The 16408-nt window shown below is 33.6% G+C and overlaps 2 protein-coding genes across 2 annotated transcripts; both read left to right on the forward strand.

Moving 5' to 3' along the window:
- Positions 1-1100: 1100 nt before the first annotated feature.
- Positions 1101-9128, forward strand: LOC143555054 (sphingoid long-chain bases kinase 1-like). Its single transcript, XM_077044687.1, has 10 exons — positions 1101-1299; positions 3221-3702; positions 4596-4961; positions 5054-5147; positions 5249-5286; positions 6167-6313; positions 6961-7060; positions 7140-7639; positions 8161-8598; positions 8665-9128. Exons 2-10 carry the CDS (start codon positions 3283-3285, stop codon positions 8815-8817), a joined length of 2256 nt encoding a protein of 751 aa, XP_076900802.1. The 5' UTR covers positions 1101-1299; positions 3221-3282; the 3' UTR covers positions 8818-9128.
- A 2788-nt stretch (positions 9129-11916) lies between these two features.
- LOC143555055 (mitogen-activated protein kinase homolog NTF4-like) lies at positions 11917-16182 on the forward strand. The gene is made up of 6 exons (XM_077044688.1): positions 11917-12276; positions 12754-12883; positions 13689-13826; positions 14536-14868; positions 14960-15140; positions 15819-16182. The coding sequence occupies exons 1-6, from the start codon at positions 12065-12067 to the stop codon at positions 15989-15991; spliced, it is 1167 nt and encodes a 388-aa protein (XP_076900803.1). The 5' UTR covers positions 11917-12064; the 3' UTR covers positions 15992-16182.
- Positions 16183-16408: the final 226 nt, after the last annotated feature.

The following is a 16408-nucleotide window of genomic DNA, read 5'->3' on the forward strand; positions in this document are numbered from 1 at the left end:
TCGTTCAAGCCCCGCAGTCCCGGCCACCCCCGCCGTCCGCGCCCCTGATCACATGAAGGGTGTAGTGGTGTTCGCGAGCCACGTAATCAGCCACCTGGACCACCCCCACCCACCGCGCCCCATTACCCCTAGTCTAACTTTCCGCCGCAATGTATATACCATATATTACATTACATATAACATATTAGTCTTTACTACATCTATTATATATATATATAATAAGAAAATAATTTCACTTATGAAATAAGTTAGCTTGTAACCGTTCGAAAAAAAATAAGTTAGCTTTTTTGTACTATTAACATTAACAACTACCGTACATAGGAATATATTTCACGTAGTTTATGAAGTTTCATAAAGTGTAATTACAAAACATAATAACTGATAGACTAGTGATAGACTAGTGGTAAAATTCAATTATAATTCAATTAGCAAAGATGAAAACACTAACAAGTGCGTCGCAATGGCAGTCAATTCACAATGACGGTCAGTGACGGTAACAGATGCGATCACACGTACACATTAAACATAAATATGTTTGATTTTGCATGATTCTTCGATTATAATGCAAATAGTTAAATTATATCTTGACTTGTGTTAAGAGGTTATCGGCTTGTCTAATTCTAAATATTCATGTTAACTTATTATTAGACAGTTTTTTTAGTAAATCACCTAATCATAATCATTGAAGTAGTAATTTTATACGGCTATATAGCTTATAATATAATAACAAGTTAGTTGATAGAAACTTATTTTATAAAACGTGAGTTGTTACATAGAATCTTTATCTATGATAATTACAAATGATAATAAAAACACGTAAGATCTTAAGGGGGAAACAAAAATTTAGGAGCGGGAGACTATAAGATCTTAAGTTCGAATCTGATCCTAACGAGTTTTACCGCAATTGATATTGGATGACTGGTTTTCCCTAAAACAAGAGATGACGAGCTTAGGCTATCCAACGTCACTATCGGGTTAACCTGGTAGCCGGTTTTATTTGTTTGTTTAAAAAAAACAAAAAAAAAAAAAACAAACAAACAAAAAAAAAAACAAAAAGACATAACGGAAATAAATAAAGATAATAATATTGAGTGGGAATTGTTTCTGGATCATCATCATCATATTATTATTATTCATACATACAGTCATCGATTCTTTTATTCTCCAAATCTATAATAATAATAATAATAATAATAATATTAGCAATAATAATCGTCATTTTACCGGTGTCCGCCGCCGTCCACCTAACGCCGCCGTGTTCTCCGTCGACAATTGATCAACTGGCGATCGCATCATTTGGTACTTCCGTTACGATTGCTATATATATATATACATACATATATATTCTACTTGATCTGCTTGCTAGAGGAATATGTTTTTGTTTGAATTATTATTAATATTATTCGTAGAAATTGTTGGGTAAATTATTGTTTAGGAATCTGGAAGTTAATGCTGATGTTGAATTCATTAATTAATTAGGGTTTGTATTAGCTGAATTTTACGTTATAATTATAATGGTGATGGGAGAGAGTATAAGAGAGGTTTTGCTGTTGTTGTTTGGTTGAGTTTGAATGTTCTTCGTTCGATCCGGTGCTCACAGTTTATTTGAAATTAGGATATTATCATTTGTTGTCACAATTAGCAAGTGATATTTTTTTATAAGTAATTATTATTAGGCAGGCAGTTAGTTTTACCTTTACCTAGTTTCTTTTACATTTGAGATTGTGCAGACGGACAGTCGCCTGGGGCTTAGGTGCAAGCCGCAAAAATAGTGAGGGCGTGAGAAAATAATAAGCGGCTATTATATGACATTTAATATCATCTAATTAGCACCAAAAGTTCTAAAAGAGTCAAGATGTAATCCCGAAAACTTGAATAACAAAATATTCGAAGTAAAGTACCAAAAGTTCAAAAAGTAATAAATAGTAAAGGTTTAAATGATCATTGGTCTTGATCCTTCATCAATATCAATAAACGTGTCGTCAACTTCAAGAAGCGAGGGCCTAGGAACTAGAAGCGCGTATATTGGGCTTTGCCTAAAATTTGGGCCTAGGCGCAAGAAGCGAGGGCTTGTAATAACTATGATACTAATGAAAACATAGGTCAGGTAGCTGATAAGGATGATGTCAGATGACATCATCTAGTTCTATTTGTTGATGCATATACTAATAAATAATGTTTGGTTTGGTGAGGGATACAAGATTAAGGCCAAATATGATATGTTGGGCTGTAATTGTAGTTTTATGAATCTCATATTAATTTGGTAGTTATAATTTGGGATTTATTATTAACAGTGGAGGATTTAAAATTTAGGCTAGCTTAGTCAACTGAAATAAATATAGCTGTTCTCAGAAGTCACAATTATATGATTTGTTATCAGAAGTCTCTATTAGCAAGTGATATCTTAGGTAACTGCCAGGCATTTGGATTTATCTCTGTCTTGCTGGTTTCTTTAATCTGTTACATTTAAGATTGTGCAGAGGGACCATGCATAGGGTTTTAGAGGAGACGGTAATATTAGTTAGTTTATTTTCTCATTTATGCATATTTGTGGGATATGGCTGTCTGATAAGATGGCAAACCGAGGGCATATTCAGGTAGCATCATCTAGTTTTCTATTTGTTGATGCATACTCGTGAAATAGTGTTTGGTGAGGGTTATAAGGTTTAAGGTCAAAGAAGATATTTTGGGCTGTTATTATAATTTTATCTCACCTTTAAGTAGGTAGTTACTATCTGGGATTAAGCATATTAGCTAGGTTAGTCAATTGAAATACAAATAGTTGATAAACGGTACTTTAGTTTCTCTCCATTTCTTGTTCTCTGTGTCTAAGTTGTTTCTTATACATGCTATTTAATATTGACAAATTAGGGTAACTTTTTGGATCTAACATAGTTGTCAGTAGCGCTCGTATTTTCTATTGACAACTATGGATCTAAACCAATATCAGCAATGCTGTATAATGATGACAATGGTCGAATAAGTAATTTTGGAACTTAAAAAATGATTTGTTATCTATCAGACTAAGTAATTGTTCTCAAAATCTGTATTTTGTTGTGCATATGCTCTTATGAGTTAAGACATATTTTATTCTCTTTACGAACTCTCACCAATTATATAGATGATACCCAAAACATGTTCCTAGGTTTCTAAAAACATATAGATTGTTTTTCTTCTGCTGGTTCTTAAAGTTGACTTTGACTTTTCGTTGACTTTACAGCTAAGACAAGTTTTCGATTGCCACTGTCATTTGTGTCCGTTTCTTTCCGCACCATAATCGGCATGCAGAACAGTGGCAGTCTTCCGAAGAGCAATTCTTTAAGAACTCCTCAACAATCACTTCGACGCCTTAACTGTTGTTCTCAAATATCAACTGGTGGTCAACAAACATCTCCAGTTGTATTCCCTGAAAAACGCACAAAGGTTAAGGCTTCTAGAAGAAATGATGTCAGCGCCGGCAGTGATGATATCAAGAAAGCAAAGAGGGAGGAACACAGAATTGATATTGGAGATGAAAAATCTGATTTGCTGGGATATGAAGTCATTTCTGGAAAGCTAGTTTTGGATAAGCGGAAGAACATTAAAGTTACCAATGCACAAAATTCAACCGAAAATGCACACTTACATACTGTTGATGCTAAATTAACTAGCAGGGCATTGGTTTGGGGCTCTCATGTTTTAAGCCTTGATGACGTCATTTCTGTAAGTATTCTAAGAAAATCATAATTTTCATGTCTTAGTTTTTTTCTCTCTTCATTACAACAATTCACACTCTTCTAAGTCTTTACACTTTAAAACCTGGACAAAGTGGTTAAATCTTGACACTTGAAAAGATGAACAAATTGCCCAAATCTCCACACTTCTTATTGTAAAGAAATTGGCTTGCATAATCTTGACATACTTAAGTGTGTTCTCTTGGTTTTTCTCTTTAAGACTTTAGTTTTTTAGGCGTGTAAACAAACCAAGCGTTCAACAAACTGTTCGGCGGGAAGTTCGTTTATTAAATACACAAATGAACATGAGCAAAAAATCTTAGTTCATTTAGTTAAAAAACGAACATGAACACATGTCTCGTTCATTCATTTATGTTTGTGAATGTTTGTTCATTTAAACTCATTTGAGTTCCTTCATTTACGTTTGTTTGAGTTTAATCATTTGCATTCTTTAATATATTTATTTAAATTTTTTAGGCCTGTTGCAATGCAGTCTAGTTTTAATAACTTTTTAGGCTCAACACAATGTTGTTCACATTTCCTTCTAATTGGTTTTAGCTCAGTTTTGCCCATTTGTTTATGTTCAGTTACGTTCTTTCGTTATGCTGTTAACGAACAAACATAAACGAACACTTTCATTTTCTTGACGAACGAATACAAACAAGAAAACCCTGTTTTTTTAACTGTTTATGTTTAATCGTTGTCGGTTCAAGTTAAACAAACATGAACATGCTCCATTCATGTCTGTTTGGTCCGTTTACAGGCCTTATAAACTTGAAATGTCTTAACACATTTGTAAAGGTGACGAAAGTTATTACCCATTACATATTTTTTTTTCATGTTTTGGAACTTTTTAGTTAATTCAATCAATGACTTGTGCAGGTATCTTACAACTATGGTTTGAGACATTTTATAGTACACTCATACCCTGTAAAAAAGCATTCATACAGCCTGTCTCGGTTCCTGAAATCTGGTAGAAGCAGGAAAGATTTTTGCTTTTTGGCTTCTACTCCAGATGAAGCTTGTCAGTGGGTTAGTGGGCTTGCAGATCAGCAGTGTTTTGTGAATTTTACACCTCTTCCTTTGGTATCTTCAAAGAAGCAGGATTCAGAAATATTGGCTACTGATTTTTCTTATTCACATATAAAAAGTAAAAGTCCACCTAGGATGCTTGTCATCTTAAATCCCCGCTCCGGACGTGGTCGCTCCAGCAAAGTTTTTCATAGTTTGGTCGAACCCATATTTAAGGTACCTTGTTGTTTATCACTAATCTTTATGAACGCATGTGTTCTAAATATCTGTTTTATTCATGAAGATATATATCATTTCTATAATTGCAGCTTGCAGGTTTTAAGCTGGAGGTGGTCAAAACAACATCTGCTGGTCATGCAAGAGATCTGGCTTTCAGTGTTGATTTTAGCACATGTCCTGATGGTAGGTGCTTTGCATCTTTTTATTTATTTATTTATTTGTTTTGTTTTTTTGGAGAATAACATGTCAATCCTTAAGCCATTTGTGTTTTGTTCTAATACCAGGAATTATATGTGTTGGAGGCGATGGACTTGTCAATGAGGTTGGTGTTTAATATATCATTTTTTTTGCATTTGGCCACTACAATTTTTTTGTTGTACAAGGATTAGTAGTTCAGCATGCCTCTTTAGCACTAAGTACAATAATAATATATTCCATAAAATGGAGGTTCTAATGAGGAACCATTTATAATCTCCAAAAAAGTATGCTGATTTTACAACAAACGAGAGTTGATCTAAAGCATCAATAAACGATGAGAAAGTATAGTTTATTGAAGTTCACTGGATGGAATGAGTATAAAGTGTTCGGTTAGAGTGAATTTTAAGGACAAATACAATAAAATGCAAGTTAGTAGGTGTCTATTTCTTTACTTCTTGCCAAATTTAGATGACTTTAAAGCCAAAATTTGTATCCTTAGTTTAATTATAAGTCAATAGTTATTTAAATACCAATGTTTTTTCCTACAATTTACAAGAGCTATAAACAAACTTGGTAAAAGCCTTTTTTTTTTGCAAGAAGTCGAATATCATTTTTGCACGCTGAGTTACTTATAAGCGAATTGCTCTATGTCATCTTAAATGAAGGGGAGTATAATTATTGAACATGGAATGTTATGAGTGCCAACTTACAAAAATAATGCATGCTTTATTTATATACAATTTGTGCCCCTTACACCTTTTGTGGATTTTTGATATACAAAACGGATAGCCGATCGATAATGTGTTGATATAAAATTTGCTTATAAGGAAACATGCGGTTTGAATGGGTCAAGCAAGTCAAAGTTATACAAAGTGTGCGGTAATGCATATAACTTTTAAAATCCTTTTTAAAAAAAAGATTAAGACTGTTATTTTAATAATAGCTATGGATGTGTATGATATATTTTACTAGTAGTTGATTGAATAATTTGATTTATTGTACAGGTTCTAAACGGTCTTCTTTGCAGAGACAACCAGAAAGAAGCAATATCAATCCCGATTGGTATCATACCTGCTGGCTCTGACAATTCCTTAGTCTGGACCGTTCTTGGAGTTAGGGATCCAGTTTCTGCTGCACTAGCTATAGTGAAGGTAATGCTTGGTATTATTAGTATGGGTTTCAAGTCAAACACAGGTCAAACACAACACAACTATAATATTTGAGGCCAAACATGTTTTTTTCACCTCGCTTTACTGCTTATTACAATCAGACAAATATTATACAATCTAAAGAGTACACTATTAAGAAGACACTTCAAATTGTGATTGCAAAAACGATGTTGATTAAAATTCAGTGTTGTAGAGCTTGCTAGGTGCAATTTGGCCGACGGGGGTACCGACTAGGGATTAATCGGATCGTAATTTTATATGCAGTTCTTTAAATATACACACACATATACCAAATTTTATATACAAACGCTCAATTTTTGACCAATTTTGACCAAATAGAGACTAATCGGCGATTAGTCAGTAAGGTACTGACTAGCAATTAATTGGCGCTAAGGCACGATTTTACAACCATGTTAAATTAATGTCTGAATCTTTGAATAAATGATTCGAGAGGTTAAATAAAACAATGTGTTTTCCACTTATGTATTGCGTCTTCTTTTTTATTTATCTATCTCAATTAGTTTGGTGTAAAAGGCTTCTTATGTGTTCTATAAAGATAAACTAAATTAATGTACATAATTGTTCAACAAGTAGCTAATATATATATGCATTGTAATTCTTTTTTTCAGGGAGGTCTGACTGCTACAGATGTGTTTGCTGTTGAATGGATTCAGACAGGTGTCATTCATTTTGGAATGACCGTGTCATACTTTGGTTTTGTTAGTGATGGTAAGCTCTGTTACTCTCTGATGACTTAACAATATTAACTGTTATGTTAATAAATAATATATTAATTTTTGTCACACAGTGTTGGAACTTTCTGAAAGATACCAGAAACGCTTCGGTCCTCTGCGTTATTTTGTTGCTGGCGTTCTCAAATTCTTATGCTTACCAAAGTACAGCTATGAACTGGAATATCTACCAGCATCCAAAGGAAAAAACAACTTTGAAAGACGAGCATTAGCTGACAAGGATGTAGTTGACATGTCAGATCTATACACGGATGTCATGAAGAGATCAAATACAGATGGCATCCCGAGAGCCTCTAGTTTATCAAGCATTGACTCTATAATGACACCGGGTCGGTCTGGACTCGAGATGGATACAACATGTAGTAGCACTGAGCCATCAGATTATGTACGGGCCATTGACCCAAAGTCAAAACGTCTTTCTAGCGGAAGAAGCAATGTGACATCTGAACCAGAAGTTATTCATTCTCCGTTACCACATTCTGCAACTCCAAATAGGCCAAGAACACGCTCAAAGTCGAGGGCAGATAAAGGCTGGAGTGGGCTGACATCATCACAGGTTACAAACTCACTTTTATGACATTCAAGCTAATTAGCAGCCTAAAATACGTCAAAAACACAGATTTTTTGAACTATAATACAGCATACACACATAGCATCTTTTTGATTTTTTCACAGATTTTTTGCATTCGATGCAGAAATGTAAACAATCATTTTCCACAGACCAAACTAGAAAAATTGTACGGTTCTTTTACTTTCAATAAAAATATTTTGAAAGTTTGTATCTTTTTGTAATTGAGAAAGATAATATATTACCCAAAAAGATAATATATTACCCAGAACAGAAATTTTTGCAAATTGAACTACCTTTTTTTAATTAGTCCTAATAAAAAACCTATTTTCCTGATTTATCTGGTGCATAAAATCTAATTATACATAAAAATGCAGATTTTTTAGACCGTTAAACAGTACATGTATAAACACAGTTATGTAGGAAACGAAATATATACAAATAATGATGATAAAGGTTAATTGTTCATCCGATGTGGAGCATAAAATCTAACTATACTTTGACAACAGGATCCTACTAGATCTTCGTGGGGAAACCTAGGAGCGAATGATAAAGAGGATATATCGTCAACAATGTCCGATCCGGGCCCAGTTTGGGGTGCGGAACCGAAGTGGGACACAGAACCCAATTGGGAAATGGAAAACCCGATTGAATTACCTTGCCCACCAGATGAGGTTGAAAGTGGCGAAAGGAGGGAATCCGGGGTTACAATGAAAGAAAACTGGGTAGTTAAAAAAGGAAAGTTTCTTGGTATTCTTGTTTGCAACCATTCTTGTAAAACAGTTCAAAGTTTGAGTAATCAAGTGGTGGCACCAAAAGCAGAACATGATGATAATACTATGGATTTACTGTTAGTTCATGGAACTGGAAGATTAAGGTTGTTGAGATTCTTCTTGCTGTTACAGATGGGCCGACACCTTTCTCTTCCTTATGTTGAATATGTGAAGGTACTGTTATATATTTTTGGTTAAAAGTTTTAAAATTTGGATTTATAAAATTTTATATTTTTGCAGGTTAAATCGGTGAAGCTAAAACCAGGAAAAAGCACACACAACGGGTGTGGAATCGATGGTGAACTTTTTAGAATCTCTGGTCAAGTCGTCTCGTCTTTACTTCCAGACCAATGCAGGCTGATTGGCCGTCCTCCAAGCAGCAATGTGACATGACTGTTTTACCCCTCCAAATGTGGATCTGGACGAGTTCCACTGTTACATATCTGAGGTCACTGTATAATTTGAGCTTTTGTTCTGTGTTCGGCTTGATTTCCATCTATAATATATCTGATCTCATATATATATATATATATAAATATATACATACACATGTCATACCTTGTATCTGCTGGTGCTTAGATTAAAAGTCTTTTTTTTCCTGGATGGAAACAATATTTTGGAGTGTGGATTTGAAGTGGTTGATGTGTATTGTAAAGCATTATGTAGAGTTTGACTTCTTGTTTCCACTTGCTGACTAATTTAAAGATTGTTGGATTGAGTTAATGGTTAGCATATTGCTTTAGTGGACCACATGGTGATATTTAAACGTGGCAAAATGGACATGTCTGATGATATTTGGCAAAATGAAAAAGAAAACCCTTTTGTCTAGCAATTAATATATATTTTTTAATTTTTATTTTTAGATTAAACAATTTTGGATGAAAAAGAAAATCTTTTGTCAATCGTTGTCAAAATGAACAAAACAAATATATAACCAGACACACTTACTTGTTTGTCGCCTTCTGCTTGTAACAATGGTATAGTACAAAAAGACTAGGTCAAATTGCAAAATCCATTGTTTGAATTATAAACAAATAACAAATGGGATGCCATTATGATAACAATTAATTTAATATATTTGAACTTATAATTCTGTGTATTTGGAACCACGTACTTTTCATTTGTTCCAAAACTTTTGAAAAGAAAAAGGTAATTGGTTTGATATTGAGCCAGATGTGTATACATGTGGTTTTTCAAAATGATTATTAGGATGCATGTCAATCAAATAAGATATTGATTAACGTTAGAAGTTGTAAGATTGTGGTCGTTATAATAACTTATCAACCAACTTCAATCATTTTGGTTATATTTTATACAGGTTGAATCTAATACAAAGTTGATTTTCCATGCGAATTGTACGAATTGAATGAAAGTTTCACGCGATGACATTTTGGTAAAGAAGATCATAGAATAATTACACGATAACTCAAGAAACTAGTAGTGTTATTTAATTACACTATATAATTTTCAAATAGTGTTATTTTAATTACACTACTTGTTTCTTGAGTTATAGCGTAATTACGCTATAAACATGATTTCCACTTATTTATCAAAATGTCCATGCCTCCAAATTCATTTCAGTTTGCACGATTGTTGATTCACACATTTTTTTGTTTGCAGATTAACTTTACCTATATTTTATAAATGTCAACCGTTTTCTTTACTGATCTATTTTCACAAGACAATTATGTGTCGTATTTAATTTGGAGATAGGAAATTGAATGAGAATGCTCTAATGTTGGGTTGATGAAGTCAAAGACTCAAAATACAAATTGATCAAGAACAAACAATAATCACATTGAACAAACCTTGAACACACTACGATCTACTACTATTTACAAACTTTAGGAACACACTCAACATAGATTATAATGCACACATCGCTACAGACTCTCTACACAACAAATTAAGCTAGATAAAATGTTTTCTTGCTTTCTTGAAAGTCTTGACAAGTATTTAAACTAATTATCAATAATTTAAATTCACGAGTCAGTGGTTTTACCACAGTAGTTTAGTAATTTAGATGGTGAGTTTCCCCTAAAGTTAATGACGGGCCAGATCACCAGTGTTGCCTGATCGCGGGCGTGAGTGGTCTTTTACCAATGGGTGCACCCAGATGCCCGGGCTTTGTTGTTCGTTGGAAAAAAAAATCTGAAGAGTAACCTAGAAAGCGTTTAGAGACTCTAGAACTGGATATGATTGCTCCTTGATTTGTGATTCACAATATCCTTTTGTTTTAGCTTCAAAATCTTACACACGACTACTATGTTGAACGTAATTCTTGCTTGACCCGCTTCACTTTTCATACCCTACCTTCTTTCTAACCATCCACTTTAATGGAAATCCGTAAACTATGTAATAATCAACGTAAAAGTTATCACTTTACAATTTACACTAACCATCACATGACCAGTATAAACGTAATTAAACCAAAGAATCTAACATAACCTTTAAAAATACCTTTGTTGACCCTTTATTGCACATGTTTTATGTTTACCAACAAACAATAAACTTTTATAGATAAAACATTGAATACAATAATGTTTAATGTACATTAGGCACAAAAATAACTATATTTATGAAACTGGTCCATGAAATCACACGGTTCACCGAAAAAAATATTTTTTACTTTTCTTTGCAAAAACCGTTTTTGAGAATATTATGGATTTCTTGAGCGTATTTATTACAAGCTATATATGGATTTGAGCGCATTGGATTTTAAAATTGAGCGTTTTGTAAAATGGCTTCGAGCATAATTCACGCATCTATTGTATGTTAAGCAATTATTGTACAATAACTTTACCCTATAATAACCGTAATTGAACCAAAGAATTTAATATAACCTTTAAAAATACCTTTGTTGACCACTTTATTACACATGTTTTACGTTTACCAACAAACAATCAACTTTTATAGATAAAAGATAGAATACAATAACGCTTAACGTACATTATGTACAAAAATACTCATATTTATGAAATTGATCCATGAAATCACATCACAAGATCTCAAAATCGTCAATATATATCCAACTAATAATCATTTCACCGAAAAAAAACATATCTGAATAGTTAATCGATCAACTTTTTACTTTTCTTCGTGAAAACCCTTTTTGAACATATTTATGAAAACTATATATGGATTTGAGCGCATTGGATATTAACACTGAGCATTTTGTAAAATGGCTTTAAGCGTAATTCACGTATCTATTATACGCTACGCAATTATTACATGATAACTTTACCCTGTAATAACCATAGCTAAATCAAAAGGTACAACATAACCTTTAAAACTACCTTTGTTGACCACTTTTTTTCACATGTTTTACGTTTACCGACACACTCAACTTTTCATAAATGTAACATATCACTAATCCAATATATAATTACAATTTTCATAATCAAATAACATCAAACTATAAAACTTAATAATAAGATACAATAATATTATTATTACATATCACCTAACAATAATAATAATAATAATAACTGGTTTTGGTAGAGAAATAGAGAGATGGTACATGTACATGGACCACATGGTCACGGAAGTTAACTAATAAATTTGGCGCAGACGCAGACACCCAATTCTTCTTCTTCTTCTGCTTCAATTACTCAATTCACTTTCTAGGGTTTCTAATTCAATGGATCCATCAGTTCACCCATCCGATACTGAAATGTCCGACGCTGCCGCTGCTCCGCCGCCGCAGCCAGTCGCCGGAATCGAAAACATTCCGGCTACTCTCAGTCACGGCGGCAGGTTTATTCAGTATAACATCGGCAACATCTTTGAAGTTACCGCCAAGTATAAACCTCCGATCATGCCCATCGGCAAAGGCGCCTACGGCATAGTCTGGTGCAGTTTTCCTTCTGGGTTTTTGTGTTTGGGTTGGATTGATTCTGGGTTTTTGTTTTTGGGTCGAATTGGTTGTGGGTTTTTGATTTTGGGTTGAACTGATTGTGGGTTTTTGTTTTTGGGTTGAATTGATTGTGGGTTTTTGATTTTGTATGAAATTGATTGTGGGTTTTTGTTTTTGGGTTGAATTGAATTGCTTGTGGGTTTTTGTTTTTGGGTTGAATTGATTGTGGGTTTTTGATTTTGTGTCGAATTGATTGTGGGTTTTTGATTTTGTAATGAATTGATTGTGGGTTTTAATTTTGTGTCGGATTGATTCTGGGTTTTTGATTTTGTATTGAATTGATTGTGGGCTTTTGATCTTGGGTCGAATTGATTCTGGGTTTTTGTTTTTGGGTCGAATTGATTGTGGGTTTTTGATTTTTGTGTCGAATCGATTCCGGGTTTTTGATTTTGTTTGATTTGATGTGTGTGCAGCTCGGCTTTGAATTCGGAGACGAATGAGCATGTTGCCATTAAGAAGATTGCTAACGCGTTTGATAATAAGATTGATGCTAAGAGGACTTTACGAGAAATTAAGCTGCTTCGTCATATGGATCATGAAAACGTTAGTGAGTAGTGGTGTTAATCATGTCCGTTTCTGTTTGTGATTAGTTAAATGATTATGAATGCAGTCACTGATAAATGATAATAAGATTATAATTAACAGTAGTTGATTACCTGATGCTAACTGTGATATCAGTATCTTTTATTGATTATTGATTAGAGAATGTGCTCATTTCCAAGTGAATGATTATGTTTGAAGTGTGCTGATTGAATTGGTTATTAGATGAATTAAGATGTGATTATGAGATTATCTAGTAATGTGATATTCGTGTATAACATGTGTTTGTTTAGATCGGTTCCTGATTGTTGCTTGATGGTATGAGCTGTAAAAGTTTCTGCAATTCATAGGATTTGCTATTGTTTCTTGAACAATGATTATGAGACTTTATTAGCTGCCACATGATTAGGATAATACTTTATTGGCTACCACTTTTTTTATTAGTTAAGTAGTTACTTCATCTACCTTCTTTGTCCCTTCTCTCTTTTTTTGCTCATTGTTATGAAAACATTTTACATTTTTGATGCGATATTCTCTTCAAATCATGGCCTTGTGCTCTTGACATAAGGTTGTGTTTTGTTGTGACTCTTTTCTGTGTACATGGATGCAGTATAACCTTTTATTTTGTGTTAACACTTTATAATGCAAAGTCAAACTTTGACACATGGCATGGCTGTAAATTGTTTACATCTTATATTGTTATTAGTTCCATGATTTTGAAATGAAATTTTGAACAATAAAGAAGTGCTGAATTTAACAGTAGGTGTGGTTCTCTGTAACTGATGTAGGTTTTCTTTTTTCAATGTAGGTTGTTGCAATTAGAGATATAATTCCACCCCCAGAGAGGACGGCTTTTAATGATGTCTACATTGCTTATGAGCTCATGGATACTGATCTCCATCAAATAATTCGTTCCAATCAATCATTATCAGAGGAACATTGCCAGGTCAGTTTTTCCTTTACTTTGACGTGTATTTTAATTTCTAATGCCCATGATTATAACACTTTTGGTTCTTTTAGAGACTCATATCTCTTCAGTCTTAGTAGCACGTTGTTAATGTATTTATCTTTAGACCCGTATCTCTTCTGTTTTTTATATCTTTTAAATTCATATTGTAATACTGTAACAGAAATTTTGTTCATAAGACTTCATACTAAGCTGATATTTCTGTTTTTTCCCTTCTATATGCCTATATTGATGCAGAAAATGCGGTTGAAACTTTCATTTGCTTTATCTATCATTAACCCCTGTCTTAGTTTAAACTGTAATTTACTGATCTATAAGGCTTTGACTAGTTACCCTTGATATACACATATATCTCTTAACAGGGCATTTCTGCTGTCCTGTAGCTTTGATGAACCTCAAAATTGATTGGAAAGAGTTGTGCCACTATATTCATCTTGAAACTGAGGGAGACTAGCCATGTTCTTACAGTATACTTTGCATGTTTTGATTGACAATCTAGTATATAGTGATTGTGTAAAGTTCGGCTTCTTCATTAAGAAAATAGTGGTTTATGTAAAAAGAATATTGTACACCTCTTAATGCATTAGCACCAACCATAAGGCCTCAAAATATAGCATACCTTGTGTTGAAATGCATACATATGCTGATATATACTTATCATGCTAACGACTCATTGTTTTTGTTGCAGTACTTTTTGTATCAGATCCTGCGTGGGCTAAAATACATACATTCTGCAAATGTGCTGCACAGAGATTTGAAGCCAAGCAATCTTCTCTTGAACGCTAATTGTGATCTGAAAATATGTGATTTTGGATTAGCTCGTGTGACATCCGAAACCGATTTCATGACCGAATATGTTGTCACAAGATGGTACCGTGCACCAGAGCTGTTGTTAAACTCTTCTGATTATACTGCTGCCATTGATGTTTGGTCTGTCGGTTGCATTTTTATGGAATTAATGGACCGCAAACCCTTATTTCCTGGTAGAGATCATGTACACCAGCTCAGATTGCTTATGGAGGTATTTCATAATTTCAGATTTTTTTAATACTTATAAAACAAATATGTATGTCACATTTTAACGTTTTTAATGGTTTTTTTTTACCATGTAGCTGATTGGAACTCCATCAGAAGCTGAATTAGGGTTTCTGAATGAAAATGCAAAAAGATACATCCGCCAACTACAACATTATCCGCGACAATCATTTAATGAAAAGTTTCCTCAAGTTCATCCCGCTGCCATTGATCTTATTGAGAAAATGTTGACCTTTGATCCGAGACAGAGAATTACAGGTTGGCATGCAATGTTACATTTATTGTATATCATTTTTATTTTTTACGTCATATTAATATGATGCTAAAAGGTTCGTGGTTAAGTTACCTAATATTTATGTACAAGATGTGCTACATATAGTTCTAGAAAGTATAGGTAGCATAAATGGGCGGGTCGGTGATGGGTCAAAAGGAGCTTGGTGAGTGAGATTGGGTTGACTCAGAAACACGTTTTGCCCAAAAGTATTAACGCGTTATATAAATAGTTGATTTGGCATATATGATTACAAAAATTATCTAATACAATAAATAAATTATTATTATTTTTACAATAAATAAAATTTATTTTTCTAGCAAGTAGAGGTGGCAAAAATAGGCGGGTTGGTGGTGGGTCAAAAGGAGCTTGGGTCAAAATGGGTCATTTAGCGAGATTGGATTGACCCAATACACATTTTGCCCAAAAATGTTAGTTATATAAATATTTGGTTTGGCATATATGTTCACAAAAATTATCTAATACAATACATAAATATTATTTTATATAATAAATAAATATTATCTATAATAATCTAGTTTCTTATGAAAATGTTTGACCCGTTAGACCTGTTTTTGTACTAGCCACTTTTTACTAGTGTGGTCTTATAGAAATAAACATAGCCCAAATTGATATGTTAACTTAATATAATTGTTTGGTTTCAGTTGAAGATGCACTTGCACATCCGTATCTGACATCACTGCATGACATCAGCGATGAGCCTGTGTGCATGAACCCGTTTAACTTTGACTTTGAGCATCATGCCCCAACTGAAGAACAGATGAAGGAGATGATTTATAGGGAAGCTCTTGCTTTTAATCCCGAGTACCAGCTGTGAGTTTGTACCCCCACCGTATGTTTGTTTGTTGTGTGGTTTTGTTAGTCGCATGGCGATTTGTGATTTGATCTTTGGTGTATATAATCATTCTCATCTAAAACCTGAAGTTTAATTATTTGGTTAGGGCCATAACGTGGCAAGCAATACCGATTAGACGTCGTTGTTGTATGTTCTATGATCAATATTATCAAAACTGATATTTTTTTGCCTTCTGAATGAATACTGAGTGTAGATACACACTAGTAAAGGAAGTTACATTGTCATTAACAATTGAACGCACATGTTTCATTTCATGATTGATAAATGGTACACTGACACAAGGTGGCGCTTAAATGGATTCGCTGGGCAACTTTAAAATATGTTCGGGTAAGAACAGATTGGGTTTAAATGGCCTGTTGACGCAATTTTAATCTCTAT

Source organism: Bidens hawaiensis, unplaced genomic scaffold (genome assembly GCF_021521415.1).
Source record: "Bidens hawaiensis isolate Kalapana, Puna unplaced genomic scaffold, B.hawaiensis_p1.1 tig00017951_1, whole genome shotgun sequence".
Taxonomy (NCBI): Eukaryota; Viridiplantae; Streptophyta; class Magnoliopsida; order Asterales; family Asteraceae; genus Bidens; species Bidens hawaiensis.

What these genes read in the sequence shown, in the direction of transcription:
- LOC143555054 (XM_077044687.1), top strand. Translation starts at nt 3,283, where the DNA reads ATGCAGAACAGTGGCAGTCTTCCGAAGAGCAATTCTTTAAGAACTCCT. An exon ending in TGGTCGAACCCATATTTAAG is followed by an intron (nt 4,962 to 5,053) that starts GTACCTTGTTGT and finishes CTATAATTGCAG; the next exon opens with CTTGCAGGTTTTAAGCTGGA. An exon ending in GCGATGGACTTGTCAATGAG is followed by an intron (nt 5,287 to 6,166) that starts GTTGGTGTTTAA and finishes TTTATTGTACAG; the next exon opens with GTTCTAAACGGTCTTCTTTG.
- LOC143555055 (XM_077044688.1), top strand. Translation starts at nt 12,065, where the DNA reads ATGGATCCATCAGTTCACCCATCCGATACTGAAATGTCCGACGCTGCC. An exon ending in GGCGCCTACGGCATAGTCTG is followed by an intron (nt 12,277 to 12,753) that starts GTGCAGTTTTCC and finishes ATGTGTGTGCAG; the next exon opens with CTCGGCTTTGAATTCGGAGA. An exon ending in TATCAGAGGAACATTGCCAG is followed by an intron (nt 13,827 to 14,535) that starts GTCAGTTTTTCC and finishes TTTTTGTTGCAG; the next exon opens with TACTTTTTGTATCAGATCCT.